Source organism: Rhinolophus hipposideros (genome assembly GCF_964194185.1).
Source record: "Rhinolophus hipposideros genome assembly, chromosome: 20".
NCBI classification, from domain to species: domain Eukaryota; kingdom Metazoa; phylum Chordata; class Mammalia; order Chiroptera; family Rhinolophidae; genus Rhinolophus; species Rhinolophus hipposideros.
Window position 1 is genome coordinate 2601232 of NC_138066.1, and position 19369 is coordinate 2620600.

At 40.9% G+C, this 19369-nt stretch overlaps 1 protein-coding gene across 1 annotated transcript in view; it reads right to left on the minus strand.

Moving 5' to 3' along the window:
* Positions 1-12267: 12267 nt before the first annotated feature.
* AKAP10 (A-kinase anchoring protein 10) overlaps positions 12268-19369 on the minus strand; it is a 73068-nt gene continuing 65966 nt past the window's right edge. The window contains exon 15 of the mRNA XM_081027049.1: positions 12268-13448. Within this exon, the coding sequence (XP_080883175.1) occupies positions 13443-13448 (6 nt within the window). The 3' untranslated portion in view covers positions 12268-13442. The remainder of the gene's footprint in view (positions 13449-19369) is intronic.

Genomic DNA, 19369 nt, shown 5'->3' on the forward strand with positions numbered 1-19369 from the left:
TGATAACAGCACTAGGAGCATCTCTTGTTCTAATGAGGTGACTCTGGGTGGCTCCTGGGTGGCGGCTGGTCACCAGAAAGGCCACACCATGATTAGAAGCTTGAAATTTTCAGCCCCAGCCCCCACTCTTCCAGAGAGGGAAGAGGGGCTGGAAATGGAGTTAATGATTGATCATGCCTACGTGAGGAAGCCTCCGTATAATCCCAGTACCATGGGGTTCAGAGAGCTTCCAGGTCAATGAACACAACCACGAACGAGGAGGATGACGCATCTCAACTCCATGGGGACAGAAGCTCCTGAGCTCAGGACCCTCCCAGACCTCACCTTATGTATCTATTCATCTGGCTGTTCATCTGTATCCTTTATCACAGCCCTTTAAAAACTAGAAAACGTAAGTAAATGTTTCCCTGAGCTGCTATAGCCAATTAACTGAGCTTGAAGAAGGGGCCACAGGAACCTCTGATTTGCAGCTGAGTAGGACAGAAGTTGTGGATAGCCTGGGGACCTAAACTTGCAAAGGGCATCGGAAGTGTGGTGAGAGCAGTCTTGTGGGACTGAGTTCTTAACCTGTGGGATCTGACACTATCTCTTGGTAGACAGTTAAATTATAGGACATCCAGGTGGTGTCACAGAGAATTGCTTGTGTGGAAAAACCCCCACACATCTGGTGTCAGAAGGGTTGTGTCAGCTGTGTGAGCAGTAAAGGAGACACACAGGAGGTGAAAAACTAGATTTTTTTCTAATACAGTAGGACTATATAATAATACACCCACACTGTCATTTGTCTTAAGAATATTATTTTTCCAAATCTATAATTTACCTGTTGGCTTAGTTTATGGTATCCTTCATGATACATTTTTAATTTTCAAACATATCTGTTTTTTTTTTTAGTTCACCTCACACCCTGTCTTCTGGGTTTGTTATCTTAGTTGGGATGTTCTTTATTCCTGCAACTCCCGTCAGTTACCCTGGGCAGCAGGGCAGGCACTAGGCCTGCCATGAGGAGGCATGAATACGCATATAGACGTATTATAGGAGGGCTACATGTATAGAAGGCTGGCTTTAAGAGTCAAAGTACAAAATCAGCACAATGGCTCACAGCAGAGTTTAGGCAAGACATCTTGGGAAAAAAAACATGACTCCTAAGTCAGCAAGATCTTAAAGACAACTTAAGAATGCTGTGCCAATCAGAGAGGGGCGGGGAACCTTGGAAAAGTAAAACAGTGGAGTCGAGGAGACAATGGGGGGAGAGGATATTGGTTAAGATTTTAGGTGCCTTGACATGAGTGAATGCCTCCAACACCATTTCCCAAGATCAGCAGATAACCTTGGCTCTGATTCCAGCTCGCTTAGTACCCCTGAAGCTTTGGCTTCCCATATGGCTTTGCAGTGCTGAGACATGTCATGATCTTCTGATACAAGCATTCTAGCCCACCAGACAGTCATTTATTCATTTATTCAACAAGTATTTATGAGTGAACAAAACTGACAAGATGCCTGCCCTCAAAGAGCTTATTCTCTAGTGGGGAAAACAGGCCATAAGTAGGATAAATAAAACTGATAGGATGTTAGCTATTGACAGGTAACAAGGAGAAAACTGAATCTGGGAAAGGAGATACAAATATGGAGGAAAGGATACAATTTTAGAAAAGATGACCAAGATGGCCTCACTAAGAAGGTGACATGAATAAAGACCAGAAGGAAGTGAGGGTGTGATCCATGCAGATAGAGGGAGAGCATTTCAAGTTGAAGGAACCACAAATTCAAAATCCCTGAGGCAGGAGCACGCCTGTAGCCCAGTGTGGCTGGAGCTGAGTAACCGAGGGGAAGGGTGATGGGAGACAAGGTCACAGAGAAAACACACCAGATGCTATAGGGTCTCAGAGGTCACAGGACTTTGGTTTTCCCCTGGGTCAGATAAGAAGACTTTTAGGGTTCTAAACAAGAGCACAGCACCATTTGGTTTATTTATTTATTTTTTAAATCGACTTTATTTTTTAAAGCAGTTTTAGGTTCACAGGAAAACTGAGAGGAAGGTAGAAAGATTTCCCATATAGCCTCTGCCCCCACAGGAACAGCCTCCCTATTATCAACATCCCCCAGCAGAGTGGGACAGTTTTGAACAAGCATGAACCTACCTCGACACATCATCGTCACCAAAGTCCATAGTTTACTTTAGGGTTCACTTTTGGTGTTGTACCTTCTATGGGTTTTGACAAATGTCAAAGTTTAGAGAAGTTCCCTTCTATTCCTAGTTTTCTGAATTTTTATCACAATTGGGTATTGGATTTTGTCAAGCGCTCTTTCTGGTTTACTTTTTAACAGTTGAACTTTTCCTCATAAATCAATAAATTGACTCTTTGGTGAAATCTGGGAACTTAATTTACATGAACTCTTCTTGAGAAAATCTCTCACCCTGAACTGTGGGTGCTCATGAAATCAGGTTTTTGTAAATTCTCTAGAGGAAGCGCCCCCTAGTGAAGCCGTGGGGAGGACAGTGGGGCTGCCAGCTTCTCCTGAGGTCCCTCCTCCCTTCCCACCTCAGTCAGCCAGTGTGGAGGACGAAGCTCACTCACAGTGTGTCTCAGGGCTTTCCATCTGGTTCCATGGATCTCTGCTTTTTCTGCACCAAGACCATATGCAGTCTAAGATCTTGTTGCCCATGGGTTCTGCCCACATCCTCCACGAGTTTTCCCTCCCAAGAGACCCAGCATGTCAGTAATGTGGGTAACTTCAGGCAGGGATCCAGGTCAGGTCCCCAGGAGGCAAAGGAGACAGCTTGGGGCCATGCAGTCAAGACACAACATTCACTTCCTCTTGAGTTGGGTGAAGACATCAAATCAGCAATTCTCACCATGGTAAGGAAAACAGAAGGAAGTCTCTGTTTTCCAGCACTGGCAATTACACAACTAGAAATAAATCCTCATGATTAGATGCCTCTAATGAGGCACCAAATGTCTGCACAAATGCTGGATCTGCACTATTGAGAGCAGCCTTGGAAAGGAGATTATTCGGAAGGGTCTTTGTAATAAACCGAACAAAATCAATCAACTCTTCACACTCTTGAGCAAGACCTTTTGATTACACTACCAAATGTTTCTTAAATCAGTGACCTTCTCTCACTCTACCATCACCAGCTGCTGAAGCATCACTGTCTGCATTTCTACAGGTGAAACTAGCTCAGAGATGTGACAGAAAGGCGGAAGATCCCACAGCAAGGATGTGGCACAACGTGGAATTGAACCTACTTTCATGCGAACAGCATAGTGAAGATAAACCTTGGCCTCCTGGTGTGGCTTCCACCATCAGCAGCCTGAGTGGGACTAGTAAGGCACTTCCCAAAGTTCTTCATTTCAGGAGCCCTTCTAATGTTTAGAATGTTTTGAAGATCTCAAAGAACTTTGTGAGGATTATATCTATGGACAGATACTGTAACAGAAGTTAAAAGAGAAATGCTTGAAATATTTGTTTCATAGTTCATTTAAAAATACACTCATTAATGTTAACATAAATTACATATTATATGTAATTATGTAAATATGAAAATGATACTTTTAAAACAAAAGAATTAGGGGTGTTCTTTTGCATTTTTGCGTATCTCTTTTATGTCTGGCTAAACAGAAGACAGCGGTATTCTCATCTGTTTTTGCATTCAATCTGTTGTTTTGGCTGAAGCATATGAAGAAATTCTGGCCTCAAAGATATGCAGTTGGAAAAGGGAAGAGTGTTTTAATAGCCGTGTGGATATTCTTCTTTGATACTGCACCAAAACTTGACAAGTGTTTCTTAAAGGTTAGTTGCAATGTAGAATCTGAAACCATATCAATGACCTTCTCATACTGTCACGAGTATATTAAAATCTGTGGATCTTGTATTTTGAACGAATCTTTCACCTACGCATGGTTTTGTACATCATGCATTGGTTATTTGGAAAATATTGTTCATTGCGTTATGCAGATCTTCCAAATGTTGACAATTCATCATATTTTTTTGTTATAAATCTTTATTGGGCAATATTGGGGAACTGTGTTTCTCCAGGGCGCATCAGTTCCAAGTCATTGTCCTTCAATCTAGTTGTGGAGAGTACAGCTCAGCTCTAAGTTCAGTTGCTGTTTTCAGTCTTTAGTTGCAGGAGGCACAGCCCACCATCCCATGTGGGAATTGAACCGGTAACCTTGTTGTTGAGAGCTCGCGCTCTAACCAACTGAGCTATCCAGCCGCCCCTCCGGCAGCTCAGCAGCAGCTCATTGTCTTCAATCTAGTTGTGGAGGGCACATCTCACTGGCCCATGAGGGAATCAAACCAGCAACCCTGTCGTTCAGAGCTTGAGCTCTAAACAACTGAGCCATTCGACCGCCCCCTATATTTTTAAAAATCACCTTTGTTAACCAGATCTTATCAGAAATGCCTCTACATATTGGGAAGCTATCAAGCTCACAGTGGTGAATACCAACCAGTGAATACCAACCAAAATTCTAATTTTTGTTTGCAAATTCAAATTTTATCCTTGGCAATCAATACTGTTAGTGTTTTCTTGAAGAGACAGGCTTTCATTCATTTTCAAGAAAATGTCTTTTAAATACCCACGTGTGAATAACCAGCTTGTCAGTTGTCCTCTCTTGGTAGTCCATGAAAACGGCGATTGGCTGTGCTCACTACTCAAACACCAGCATAATGCTTTTCCTGGAGACAAGCATGATACTTCAGTGTGCAGAAGGGCTTTATGCATACTTCCCTTTTTGTCCTCTGTGTTAATAAACATGCATTAGTAGATGGAAATTTAATGAAATAATTGTTACTGCTTCATCAAGGACATTCTTATGGGAAACTGGCTTTTTTTTTTTTTAAATGGCAAATTCTTTTTGGTGAAGAATATGACTACTGATAGTTTGGTGTCACTGTCCAGATTCCCGCTAAAGGACCAGAAGTCTCAACCACCTTTGCTTTATCACTGCAAAGATTCACATGGTGAAAAGGCAGTTAATGTCTTTGTGTTATTGTGAAAATAGTTTTGACCTTGCTGACCACCTAAAAGGGTCTCAGGACACTCACACACCTGCAAGTCACACCTCGTGAATGGCTGGCTATCACCAGAGAGAGACATCTCCACATCAGCCTCTTGCTAGGAGCAGGCAGGGAGCCCTTCAGCTTGACACACAGAAAGGCTTAGTTCTGATCCTAGGCAGATGGAAGGCCATCAGCCGTGCCTGCTTCATTTAAAGCCAACCTTCCCCCACCTCCCAGTCATCTCCTGGGTCATGGTCAAAACCCAGACCTTTCCTGGGAAGCACTCACTCGCATCCGCTGGAGCAGACAGGCCCAGAACCAACCCTGGCTGATGCCAAACTGGATGCTGTGAGAGGTGTGCTCAGGGGGACTCAGATGGACTGAGCATCAGGGAAGGCTTCTCGAGGAGGAGGCGGAGGAGAAAGTAAACCAGCCTTCAAAGATGAGGAGGACTTCTGTAGGCAGACGGTGGGGTAGGTCATTTTAAACTGTGGGCATTGAGCAAAGGCACAGGCTATGAGGTGTAAAAGCCCACCAAGGAAAGAATGGGAAGAGGTGTAATTTATGGTCCAGTGTCCCAAGGTCTAGAAAGCTAGGTCACTCAGGGCCTTAAATGCTAAATAAGGAATTTGGACTTTATTCAGCGGACAACAGGGAGTTCATTTACGATATAAGTGATCCTATACTTAAGGTAAATCCCTAGTTTCCTAATGAAAAAAATTAAGGTATCAATCTGAGTATTTAAACTTTTTGGAATGTTGATGAAATAGTCAGCCGTCTAGTTATAATATCTAGTTTATTAGTTACACATGCATATTTAAAATAACATATACAATAATACAGTAATACAAAATATTGCTTTTTCCCTTCCATTCACATTTCAAGTAACAATTTTATTCAGACTCTATATGCATCTTGGACATAAGTGCCTTCATCACTCTTCAGAGCCAGTGTCTTGAGGCGTAGCTCCTTCAGTTGCATCTAAGTTGAGATGCAGCCTTTTAAACTACTTGTATGACAATGTCATTGGAAAGTTTGATCCAAGTCATGATGTTAGGACTGTCCTCCTCCACCCCAACTTACATGTAGGTGCATGTTTGTAGTTCTTACAACAAAACTATGTACTCATTTATTGCTTTTGAAATTGCTCTTTAAAAGGCTGGTTTACAAAACCTAACTCGTATACTAGTGAGGAAATACTCCCTGGAATATCTACTAAATTTCTTCCTTCCCCTTTCTTAACCCATTCCAATAGGAGGAATGTATAATCATACACAACTTGCATCATTTGAGGTTGTTGTGGGCCAAAATGTGAGGACAAACCAGAGGTAGAGCAGTTGCAGGAGACAACAAAGTCTAATTATGGGTGTAACTTCTTGGGAACAGAAAAGGACAGAGAACTCTAGGTTGGGTTGTTGGGTGGATCGTCATCATGGACGGGTTTCCTGGGGTGAGGATGAAGGAGCAATGAAAGCTAGGAGTGGTGCATCAAAGACCTGGAGAAAAGACAGCCTGGAGTGTCCTGGAGCCGAGCAGGTGGCAGAGATGAGAGGACAACCCCCCCCCCCCCCAGGGAGCAATGGAGAAAGTGGAACAAAGATATGCAAGCAGCACAGGCTGGGAGCGGCAGGTCATGGACAATGCTGACCTGGTCTGCATTGTCCTGGTCTGGTTGGGGGTGGGGAGTGGCCAGAATGTGTCAGGACTGTGAAGACATTATGGTTTCTTGAGGGAAAAGATACATGCAAATGTCCTGGGGAAAGACTGAGATGATCAGGAAATAAGTGGAATACCAAAGAGGGGTCCACCTAGACTTTGAGCTCCCTTCCTCCCAACAGGTTCCTTGCTCACTCCCATAATATTCATAACATGAATTGTCATTGTTTTCTAGACTGCAAGGAGTGTAGGCAGTATGTTTGTCCTGGGTACTGCAAGTACCTCAGCAAGTAGAACAGACATAAAACAGGCCCTCAGGAAATAAGTGCTGAAGGAACAGAGAGGAGGGAGAAGTGAAGAGGGGAAGAAAGTAAAAATGAGGCACCAAAGGCCTATGGGAGGGACTTGAGAAGGACAGCAAAAGAAACAGGTCAGGAAAGGCATGGTCAGGAGGACTTCAGAGGTCAGGTGGCATCAAGGACATGGGGGAAAACTAGAAGGAAATGGATCAGACAGCACGTGTGCATTAGGTTCCACTGGGACCTTGGGTGTGATCCCAGCAGCCCTTATTCTCAGCCCTAGAGGAGTATGTCAGGTGCACTGTCCCCAGCAAAGGCATGGAGGCTGGGGAGCTGAAGACCTTGGGGCAGAGACTGGTCTGTGGCCTCTTCTGAGCCTTACCCCGGGGAAGACTTGACTCCACGGTCTCAGACCTGCCCACTGACTGAGACAGTGGTGTGGTGTTTGTGTGCTCTCAGCTGCGATAAACATCTGAATACTAATACAAAATTTATGTGCTTGTTTGAGTGAATCATGAGTAATAGGTCTCAAACTACATTTTTGTATAGCATGGGCATTTCCAATAAAAAGGAATGAAAATAGTCATTTCCCAATTGACAGGAAAGATTGTAAGGCAGTGATTCTCAAAAGTGTGGGCTCGGGAGCAGCAGTGGCATCATCTGAGAACCTGTTAAAAAAAAAGAGAATTCTCTGGCTCCATCGCAGACCTACTAAAATCCTACCAAGACTGTGGAGGTTAGGTTCAGCAATCTGCTTTAACAAGTTTTCCAGGGGATCGTGATGTATGTGAAAGTTTAAGAACTAATGCTTTAAGGTAATAAATGGTATATTTTTAAAGCCACAATCCCCTAAATTTTTCTTAAACCGTGGACATCTGCTATACTAGTCTTTAGTGAGTAAAGCAGCAAAATGACAGAAGAGCCAACAATTTGCAGTACAACAGAATAGTGGGGAAGAGGGCAATCTTGCTGCCTGGATTTGATTCCTTGCTGTAAGACCCTGGAGAAATTCCTTTACCTCTTAAGCCTCAGTCGCCTCGTTTATAACAAGGGAAAAGTACTATTTTAAGACTGTCATATGGATCAAGTGAGATGGTGCCTGGCATACAGTAAGTACTCAATTATGCTGGTTATTACTATTATCATTAAAATAAGACTCGGGGGGCCGGCCCGGTGGCTCAGGCTGTTGGAGCTGTGCTCCTAACTCCGAAGGCTGCCGGTTCGATTCCCACATGGGCCAGTGGGCTCTCAACCACAAGGTTGCCAGTTCAATTCCTCGAGTCCCGCAAGGGATGGTGGGCTGCGCCCCCTGCAACTAGCAACAGGAACTGAATGCTGAGCTGCGCCCTCCACAACTAAGACTGAAAGGACAACAACTTGAAGCTGAACAGCACCCTCCATAACTAAGATAGAAAGGACAACAATCTTGACTTGGAAAAAAGTCCTGGAAGTACACACTGTTCCCCAATAAAGTCCTGTTCCCCTTCCCCAATAATCTTTAAGAAAATAAGACTCAGGAGCTAATCAGCTCAATGGCTAGCTAGGTTTTTCCCAGGTCAGGATTTTATATCACATGCATGGAATAACTTCACACTCGTCATTTCTGGTTTCTAAGAAATCACATTTACCACAGCTCTGCAGAACCCCAAGGGAAAGGGGCTGAGACTGAGACGGTAGCCTCTTTTTAGCCTTAACCTATTCAGAGCGACTTGCCGTGAGAGCCTCAGATACCAAGCTGCCTACCCCTATGTCAACCAGATGCTCAACACCTGAGTGTGTCTGCCCTTGCAATGAGTAAATGAGTCCTTGAGGGGCTCTGTAAGGCAGGCGCTTGCAAAACGGGGAGGGGAGAGGTCATGGAAGGGCATACCCTCCCCCTGTGGGTCTCCCTCTGAGTCCAGCAAGCTTGATGACTTCCAGCAAGACTTTGGAAGGAAAAGGTGCTAAAGCATAGGCTCAAAAGGTCATCTTGAGTCAAAAATACTAGTCCACATCGGACGAAACTTCCATCTTCTATCTCCTCCTCTGTCGAATGAAAGCTCCACGGGGCCCAGAAGTTTGTTTTATTGCTTCGGGTGTCCCTGTACCATAAACAGTGCCTGGCACTAAGCGAGTGAACATTTGTAAACCAGTAGTTCTGTAACTGGAAGGAACAAAAGTTGCCTTTGTCAAGATGCTCGTTGCCAAACCTAAGATCTGGGTGGAACTCTTGGACTTTGGTGAGCCCACAGGCTGGGCGCCTGCTAAGATCTATGCCTGGTTTGGAGGCCCAAAGTGTTTTTCAGCTAGAGCCTTTTTCACAACATGTCTGGCATGTGGGATTCCTACTGTGATACAGGCAGGCAAAGGCCAGTTTGGGATCAATGAGGAGTGTGCTAAAGGTACATTCAAGGTAGGTGACTCGGGTGTCTGAAGGTGGGGGGAAATGCCAGTCACCACAACCCTCTCACTTGCTTCTTGGTAAATCCCAGCTCTCTTCAAGCTTAACTTAAGCCCATTCTTTCCAGGCACCTTGCCTACCCACCACAGGCTGGGCCCAGAGGCCCTACTGCCCAGACTGTGCTTGCAAATGCTATTCAGAGACAACTAAGTAGCAGTCCTACAGGCGCAGTGGTGCCCAGGGGTCGTGGATGCATTACCAACCAGCTTTCAGCAAGTGGCTTAATCATTCAGGTGAGTTCTGACACCAACCGTGCGCCAGAGTCGGCAGTTTGAAGGTAACAGATTGAGGAAATATTTGCAAAAAATTACTAAGGCAGAAATAGTCACCACCCTGTGTGACAGGTAAGCCGATAGGCTTCTTCCTCCCTGAACATAAAAGCCCTCTGTACCTTTGCTCTCCATCCAATGCCCTCCACGGCCCTTTCCACATGTCCAAAATCCACAGTATCGTACCTCCGACTATGAGCCATTCCCAATCCTGCCCAAGCAGAGAGGCCTCCTAAGTGCCCACAGCGCTCACCTGTAAAGGGCCTCATAGGGTAACTGTTAGTGTGGGTCTCCTAAGTTGTAACCTTGTAAATCCCAGTTGTTCCTGGGATTTACTGCCACTCAGCCAATGGCCAGAGACCTTGCCTAGTACATAGAAGTGGTCAGCATTCACAAATTTTTCTAATTATTGCCCACCATCATTTTAAGGTTTTATCAGTTAATCACTAATAGAAATGCCCTCTATTTCTGGGCTTATTATAGTTGCTAAAAGTGGGGATGGTGTTTGGGAAGTATGAAAAGGCCCTAATCCAGAAAGCCTGAGTTCTAATGGTGACCATCCCACAACAGGGCAAGGACCTACCCTTTTCCTGGGAGTTAGTAACTCCTCCCTGTAAAAATGAAGGAATGTCTTTTAGTTTCATTAGTTTAGGGTTCCATTTGATGGAATACACAAAATGACCAAGAAAGGTTTACTCAAGAATCCTCCAGAATTCAGTGGTATTTGGCAAACACATGGAGCACACACGATCATTAGTAATTAGAGCAGTCTGACAGTATTTTAGTCAAGGTCCTTTTGGTAGCATGTAATAAAAACTCACTTCAGATTGATTTTTAAAAAGCCAAAATTCATTCTAAGGCTACCTGAGGGGTTAATGGAGTCCATGACAAGGACGCAGGGCTAGATGCAGAAGCCAGCAAAGTCCCCAGGGCTACCAAGGCAGCTCCTCTCAGGCGCTCTGGATTTCTTTTAAATTTCTCTGCTAGTCCACGTAGCACTGGCTCACAGGTCTTAACTTTTTAAGTGCCCCATCCAAGCCACCATCCCAGATGGTGTCTGGTATCCCTCCTTCCCCCTGCAAAATTCTTAAGATAAAGAATTTTCTTGGGTCTGTTTGGATCAGGAGATCAACACTGGTCCAATCATCTGGTATAAGGGAGAGGGGAGTAGAGGAGGGAAAAAGTCAATGTGTATGAACATGGTGAGTGTGGGTCAGGCAGGTACCCCAAACAATGTCATTTGAGACAAGTCAACCACTGCATCCGGTGTTTAGCTATCATCAGTATTTAAATAAAACAGCAAACAAAAATGTAATTTTCTACAATTCAGAGTGACCTTGCCCTCCAAAATCCTACTGAACTTGTTAAAGCTCCAGCGCTGTCAATTACTTATGCATCATAAAGCTCTAATGAATACTGAAGCCAAGTGGAAAAAGCTACAAAACATTGCTCCCTGTTTTATTGCTCTTGACTGGACTTGGTTGACATTTGCTTTTTACTTTCATCCAATCTTATAGGAGTGATAAAGACACACCAAGTTTCTCACTAACATCTTTTCCAACAATTTGCGTTGATACCAACAATATGATAAAGATGGATATTCAACTGATTCCTTGAACCTAAAAAAAACCCTGCCAGGGAGTCCTATTTTGTGGGCACACAGCATAGAGCCTGGAACACAGTGGGTGCTCAATGCTACATGAATTCAATTCCAATTTAAAAATAAGTACAAGGATCTACTTGAGATCAAATACTAAATCTGGCTAATAATTTGAGGTCACATTCTGCTTCTGGGCTCCATAGCAGGTGGGGAAGAAAAAAGTAACCTAGTCTCACACTGCTATTCTTCTCAGAAGAACCACACATACTATTGACATCTCTAGCTCAGAAGCACAAAAATGTATACAAAGAAATGCCTAATATTGTCTTAACTGAAAGCAATAGTTTAAATAGCCTAGAGTCTTACAGAAATTATTATTCCAAAACATGCAGAGGCAGCAAGAGTCACCCAAAACTACATTTTATTCTATGATCTTTATATTGCTTTTCTGTTATTTAAAGATCAAAGCAAAGTGAAATGGATGGAAATACTTGGTTAAAAGAACAAAACGGGTTAAGCACAGCATGTACACCTCATAGAAGCTCCGGTCTGCGCCATACAGTCAACACAGGCTAGATCCAGTAGTGGGTCATGTTCTGGGTTTTTATAAAGCAAATGGAAATATTTGGAAGAATCAACACATTTCAATAGAAGAGCCATAAATGTCCTGAAAGCAGAAAGTTGACACAATTTTAAATATAATTCATATGTATATATATATATATATTTTAAAATCAAACACAATTAAATAGAATATGGTTTAAGTACATGAAGACTTCAGCTTTAGAAGGATAACAGAGGTGGTACATAGTACCAAAAACTTGTACACAGCCTTTTTGCTTCTTCTGTTGATGGAACAGTGTGCCTTTATATAATCAAATATTGCAATGGAATAAATTCTCTATTCATTCAAGACTTTCTCAAGGACAGAGGTGATTAATAATTTATATATACATATATATGAATATATGTATATATACATATATATATATACACATATATATAAATTTCTTTTTTGCAAAGTCTGAGCGAAAGCAGTAACACCTAAGAGATCGTTCTTTCCCCTCAGTCACGTGCGCTGAGGAAGCACTGGCATTCCTGGCCAGTGGAGTGTTCGCCGACAGGGTAGACCCGCTGATGGCAGCGCAGTCCAGACCCAGAAGCAGAAATGAGGTGAGGAGTCTCTTATTGTCCTAAAGACAGAAAGGAAAAAGGCCACCAACTGCACACTTCCCAGCTCACAGCAAAAAAGGGGTGGCAGTCAAAACAGTGCTTTTCCTCCCCCTATCACTGCCTGCCCACCTTCTTAAAAACCTCATATAACCTGGGAATAAACGTTTTGTTCAAGGTACCAGAGCATGAACACTGGAGTGACTGATACTGTTTATTCCCCCCTTACATGTATTCTAAAGGGAAAGTTAAATAACCTGGAGCACGGAGTTCCAGAGGAGCAAGTTCAATACTCAAAGTAAAGGACACTCACCCTTTGGTCAGTAGGGGATAGACTAGCTTTAAGTATACTGCATCTCAGGAGCAACTAAAATGTGAAAATTGTATACTGTTACCAACAGGAAGAACAACGTCAGCTTCCTTCCAAATAAATGCCTCTGTGAAGGAAGACTACACAGTGAGCCTTGCCCCGTTTCATCGAAGAGAAACAACCTGCTAGCACCACATGGCCACTCTGAGCTGCCGGCTCGCGGAGGGGCTGACTCCCATTTGGTTTAAGAGCAAAGCAAAGCACCTCTGGTACCTGCTCCGTGTTGTTAGGGAGGCGTTACCGCTACAGAATGTGCAGCAAATATCCAGCTCTGTGCTCATCTGCCTCCCACAGTATGTGGTCCCTCTCTACTCCAGTGGATGAAACCTCTCTCATGAATGGGTTATTGCCATTGAAAAACTACTAATTCTTCTAGTAATGTAAACAATACCGCTTTGTCTCTTTATGACTTTCACTGTGTGAACATCATGAGCAGCAAATAAGTCTACATGTCACTCTGCTTATGGTGGAAGTCTAGGATTGTCTGTCATTCTTTCTTGAGAACAACAGTGATATATCAATGAAAAGAAATATAGTGCTTTGTTTTCATTGGCTGTGTTGAAGAATCCAACCAAAAGAAAAAAGTTCTCTCATTTTTCAAAAGCAGATTTCCTTTATCTCAGGTATTGAGTCATAGCTGAAAAAACAGAAAAGAAAAAAAAAATGGTAAGGTACATTTCTATAATCAGTGGTAAGTTTTGTTACAGGCTAAGGAGGAAGGGAACCATCATGTAGTATTTACTATATACCAACATTTATGATAGCCAGAATCTGACTATGATGTGTCAGGTAAAATACTACAATTACATTTATATATGTGTGAACGGAAGCTTGAAGAGGTTAAGCAACTCATCCTAAGGTTACATAACAGGGACTGGCACCCATATTCACTTTACCTTTCTGGTTTAGCAATAGGTATTAATACAGAATATTTCCTTTTTGACAAAGTAATTCTTCTCTAGGAATTAATCCAACATCCTCCTCATAAGAGAGGGCACTTATATACACAGGCATTCATAAAGTATTGTTTGTAACAGGGAAAAACCCAAACCAACCCAAATGGCCACCCACAGGGGGTTCATTAAATGAAGACAGAGCCATGATATGGTATAGACCAATGCCTTTAGAAAGCAAAAAAGACCAAGCTCACGAGACTGAGTCCCTGCTTACCCACAGCACTGTGGAGTAAATAAACATCACAAAAGACTTGGTCCTTGCTATTTGTAAGATGGGACATACACACATGAAACAATTCAGTAATGCTGCGAGGTAGTTTATATTAAATGCCAACTACATTCTATAAGCAAACACATGTAGAACAAGAGATTGAAAGCAAAGAGGTATCTACATAGGATAAAGAGGCTGGCCATTCCTTTATGGAAGTAAGACTTGTCATGTTCATAAAATCAAGGAATGAGAATTGGAAGGCAATCTTATTAGATTTTCTACCATGTTTCCCCCAAAATAAGACTAGATATTACATTAATTTTTGCTCCAAAAGACGCATTAAGGGCTTATGTTCAGGGGATGTCATCCTGAAAAATCATGCTAGGGCTATTTTCTGGTTAGGTCTTATTTTGGGGGAAACACGGTAGTCCAATTTATCTACTGACGAAGACACAAGGAACTGGGAAAGGAAAATAACTTCAAAAGGTCACACATTTTGACTAAAAATGGACTAAACTAATTCTGCTAGCCTAGGGCTTCTTCTACACCAGTATATTGCTGATACCTAAAGGGCAGCAGGACAGACATCCTGACCAAAGAGCAGGCCTAGCAAGCTTAAAAAATAAAATATAGCAAAACATTATCTGTTTATCCTAAAAATAAAAAGCACATGGTAATAAAATCTGAATATACAACTCAAACAAAAAGCTTAATTTTAAACATTTGCTTTCCAAAATGGTTTCTAAAAAACATTTTCATATTGTCAAACATCTGACATAATAATGGGGAATCACAAAAATAACTACCTTACACTTCTTTATACACCTTCATCTTGCTCTTTGTTATTTTAGGTTTGACTGAACGAGTAAAAATAAACATAGACCAAAATTATCCCCCTTATATAGAAAAGAGAATAAAGTCTACAAAAGTGGAAAGAGCTATGGCATGAAGCAGCTTTGTGAAAAGTTCAAAATTAAACCAAGCTCTGGTAATGACAATTCTTAGAGTAAAAAGTTGGCTAGAAAGTTAACAAGGAAAGGGTGATGGCTGAACCTAAATCGAAATTCAAGCCTTCCAAACTACTGGGGTTTATTAATATAAGGGATATCATCTAAACATATTTAACTCTGATTCCATTTTTTGCTAGGATAAATGAGAGAGGAGTTTAATGCCTTTACAAAGAATATGAACAGAAATTCTCCTATCACATTAAGTCTTTGTGAATTTACTAAAGTTAGAGAAAGTAAAACTGTTGAACGAATTGGGAGTGTTTGGCTTGAAGAAAATACTGGGAGGGGATTAAGTGGCTCTCTTCAATTTTCAAGGTTATTTGTGTGGCTCTTGGGGACAAAACTAGAACTAGCTGGTGAAGCTATAGAGAAACAGAGTATTAGCTTGTGGAAAGTCAGAATTTCCTAACAATTATGGCTGTTGACCTCCAAGTCAAGATGGCAGATTGATCACACCCATTCAATTCACTCCTTCGTAAAACAGGACTTACACACACACACACACACACACACACACACACACACACACTCATATGAATGAGGAAATTGAAAGCAGAGGCAACAACAAAATTTTAGAAGCTGGAAGCAAATGGATGAGTGGTAAATCACTAAGCAGATCCAAAAAATTCAATCCTAAGAGTAAAGTGGAAAAACCTGACAAGCAACCTGATTTACAACGCAGAGTCCCTTAAAGCCTGGAAATTGGAGGTACCAGTACCTCTGATAAAAAGGAATGGAGGTGAGTGCAAACATAAGGATTTCTCAAAATTTTGTTTTAGAAGTTAACAATCTACAGTTACTGTTTTGCAATTCTGATCACCCAGGTGACTACCCCTGTCTGAAAAGCAACCCAAGCAGATTTCTTCTCTGAGCAGATTAAAACATAGAGTCTTTGGGCAAAGGTTTATGGGTATGACCAAGAACACGGATCCTGTACTAAGAAGGGGGATTAAATAGAGCACACCTACTACAGAAGGCCCCTCTGCCAAGACCAGGAGACGCAGCAGCCCTATCTACTACACAGACACAAACACAGGGGGGCAGCTGAAACAATGGGTACAAACATCGTATCGATATGATGTACACATGAAACTAATGTTATATGTCAATTATACCTCAAATCATCTTCTTCTTCTTCATCATCATCATCATCATCATCTTGGGGAGAAATGATACCTTAACAACACTGAGTCTTTTGATTCAAACATGATTTGCTTTTATTTAAATCTTTAATTCTGCTATGTTGTTTTGTAGTTTACATTGTACAAATCTTACACATACTTTGTTAAATAGATTCCTAAAAATTTTGTTTTTTCAATGCTATTGTATATTGTATTGTTTTCGTTTCTTTTTTTAAAATTAATGTTTATTGGAGTAACAACTGTTAGTAAAGTTACGTAGATTTCAGGTATATAATTCTCTAACACATCACCTGTATCTCATATTATGTGTTCACCACCCAGAGTCAATTCTCCTTCCATCACAATATATTTGACCCCGTTTATCCTCTTCTAGAACCCCTCTCCCCACTTATCCTCTGGTAACCACTAAACTATTGTCTATGTCTATGAGTTTTTGTTACTTTATTTGTTTGTCTTGTTTATTGTTTTCAGTTTTATGTACCACATATCAGTGAAATCATATGGTTCTCTACTTTTTCTGTCTGATTTATTTTGCTTAGGATTATAATCTCAAGATCCATCCATGTTGTTGCAAATGGCACTAATTCATCTTTTCTTATGGCCAAATAGTATTCCATTGTGTATATATACCACGATTTCTTTATCCATTCATCTATCAAAGGACACTTTGGTTGTTTCCATGTCTTGGCCACCGTAAATAAAGCTGCAATGAACACTGGAGCACATATATCTTTATAGATAAATGTTTTCAGATTTTTTGGGTAGATACCTAGGAGAGGGATTGCGGGGTCATATGGTAATTCTATTCTTAATTTTTTGAGGAACGTCCACACTGCCTTCCATAGCGGCTGCACCAATCTGCATGCATTCCCATCGACAGTGTATGAAGGTTCTTTTTTCTCCACAGCTTCCCCAACACTCCTTACTACTATTTGTCTTGTTGATGATAGCCATTCTAACTGGGGTGAGGTGATATCTCATTGTGGTTTTTATTTTCATTTCTCTGATGATTAGTGATGTTGAGCATTTTTTCATATGTCTATTTGCCATTTGTATGTCCTCTTTGGAGAAATGTCTCTTCAGGTCCTCTGCCCATTTTTCAACTAGATTGGTTTTTGTTGTTGTTGTTGAGTTGTATGAGTTCCTTATATATTTTGGATATTAGCCCCTTATCAGAGGCATTGTTTGCAAACATCTTCTCCCATTCGGCTGGTTGCCCCTTTATTTTGTCGATGTTTTCTTTTGCTGTGCGGAAGCTTTTTAGTTTGATATAGTCCCATTCATTTATTTTAGCTTTTACTTTCCTTGCCTTTGGAGTCAACTTTATAAAATGTTCTTTGAACCCAAGGTCCGTAAGTTTAGTACCTATGTTTTCTTCTATGCAGTTTATTGTTTCAGGTCTTAGATCCATTTTGAATTAATTTTGGTACACGGTGACAGATAGCAGCCTAGTTTCATTTGTTTGCATGTGGCTTTCCAATTCTCCCAGCACCATTTATTGACGATGCTGTCTTTTCTCCATTGTATCTTTTTGGCTTCTTTATCAAAAATTGTCCATATTTATGTGGTTTATTTCTGGGTTCTCAATTCTATTCCATTGGTCTGTATGTCTGTTTTTCTGCCAATACCATGCTGTTTTGATTATTGTAGCCCTGTAGTACAAGCTCAAGTCAGGGAGCATTGTTCTTTTTTCTTAGGATTGCTTTGGCTATTTGGAGTCTTTTGTGGTTCCATACAAATCTGATGATTTTTTTGTTCTATTTCTTTTAAAAATGCCATTGGGATTTTGATGGGGATTGCATTAAATCTGTGTATTGTTTTGGTTAATATGGCCATTTTAACTATATTGATTCTTCCAATCCACGAACATGGGATGTCTTTCCATTTCTTTGTGTCTTCAATTTCTTTTAAAAATGTCTTATAGTTTTCAGTATATAGGTCTTTCATATCCTTGGTTTAAGTTTATTCCTAACTATTTTATGCTTTTTGTTGCAAATGCAAAAAGGAATTATTTATTTATTTCTTTTTCTGAAATTTCATTGTTAGTATATAGGAATGCAATGGACTTTTGTACATTGATTTTGTAGCTGGCAACTTGACTGTATTCGTTTATTGTTTCTAATAGATTTTTGGTGGATTCTTTAGGGTTTCCTATATATAGCATCATGTCATCTGCAAAGAGTGACAACGTAACTTCTTCATTCCCAATTTGGATGCCTTTTCTTTCTTTCTCTTGCCTCACTGCTCTGGCGAGGACTTCCAATACTACGTTGGAAAGCAGAGATGATAGGGGACAGCCCTGTCGTGTTTCTGATCATAGAGCAAAGGCCTTCAGTTTTTCACTGTTACTTATGATATTAGCTGAGGATTTGTCATATATGGCCTTTATTATGTTAGTTTTCCTTCTATACCTATTTTATTAAGTGTTTTAATCATAAATAGATGTTTTATCTTGTCAAATGCTTTTCCTGCAGTTATTGATAAAATCATATGATTTCTGTCCTTCTGTTGTTTATGTGGTGTAACACAATGATTGATTTGTGTATGTTGAACCATCCTTGTGCCCCAGGGATGAACCCCACTTGGTCGTGATGTATAATCCTTTTAATGCATTGTCGCATGCAATTTGCTAGAATTTTGCTTAGGATTTTTGCATCTGTATTCATCAGAGATATTGGTCTGTAATTTTCTTTGTGTTATCCTTACCAGGTTTTGGTATCAGGGTAATGTTGGCCTCATAAAATGAGTTAGGGAGTATTATCTCTTCTTCAATTATTTGGAAGTGTTTGGGTAGGATTGTTTTTATTTCAATTTCCAATTGTTAATTGCTAGTATACAGAAATGCAATTCATTTTTGTGTACTGACCTTATATACTGTAGCAGTGCTAAATGTGTTAGTTATAATAGCTTTTCTGTAGCTCTCTTAGACATTACTGTCCAGAAGAACTTTCTGTGATGATGGAAACATTCTGTATTATTCACATATCTATTCTGTATTAGTCACTATCATATTGGATAAAGCAGCTTTAGGAATGTCTACATGAATGATGATGTCTTCTGTAAAGAAAACCAGTTTATTCTTTCCTTTACCATCTATATACCTTTTTTCCCTGCCCTTTTGCGCTGGTTAGGACCTCCAGTGCAAATGTTTTAGAGTGGACATCCTTAAAGTCTATTTTGTCTGGTATAAATATTGCTACCCCACCATTTATTTTTCGTTTCCATTTACATGAAATATT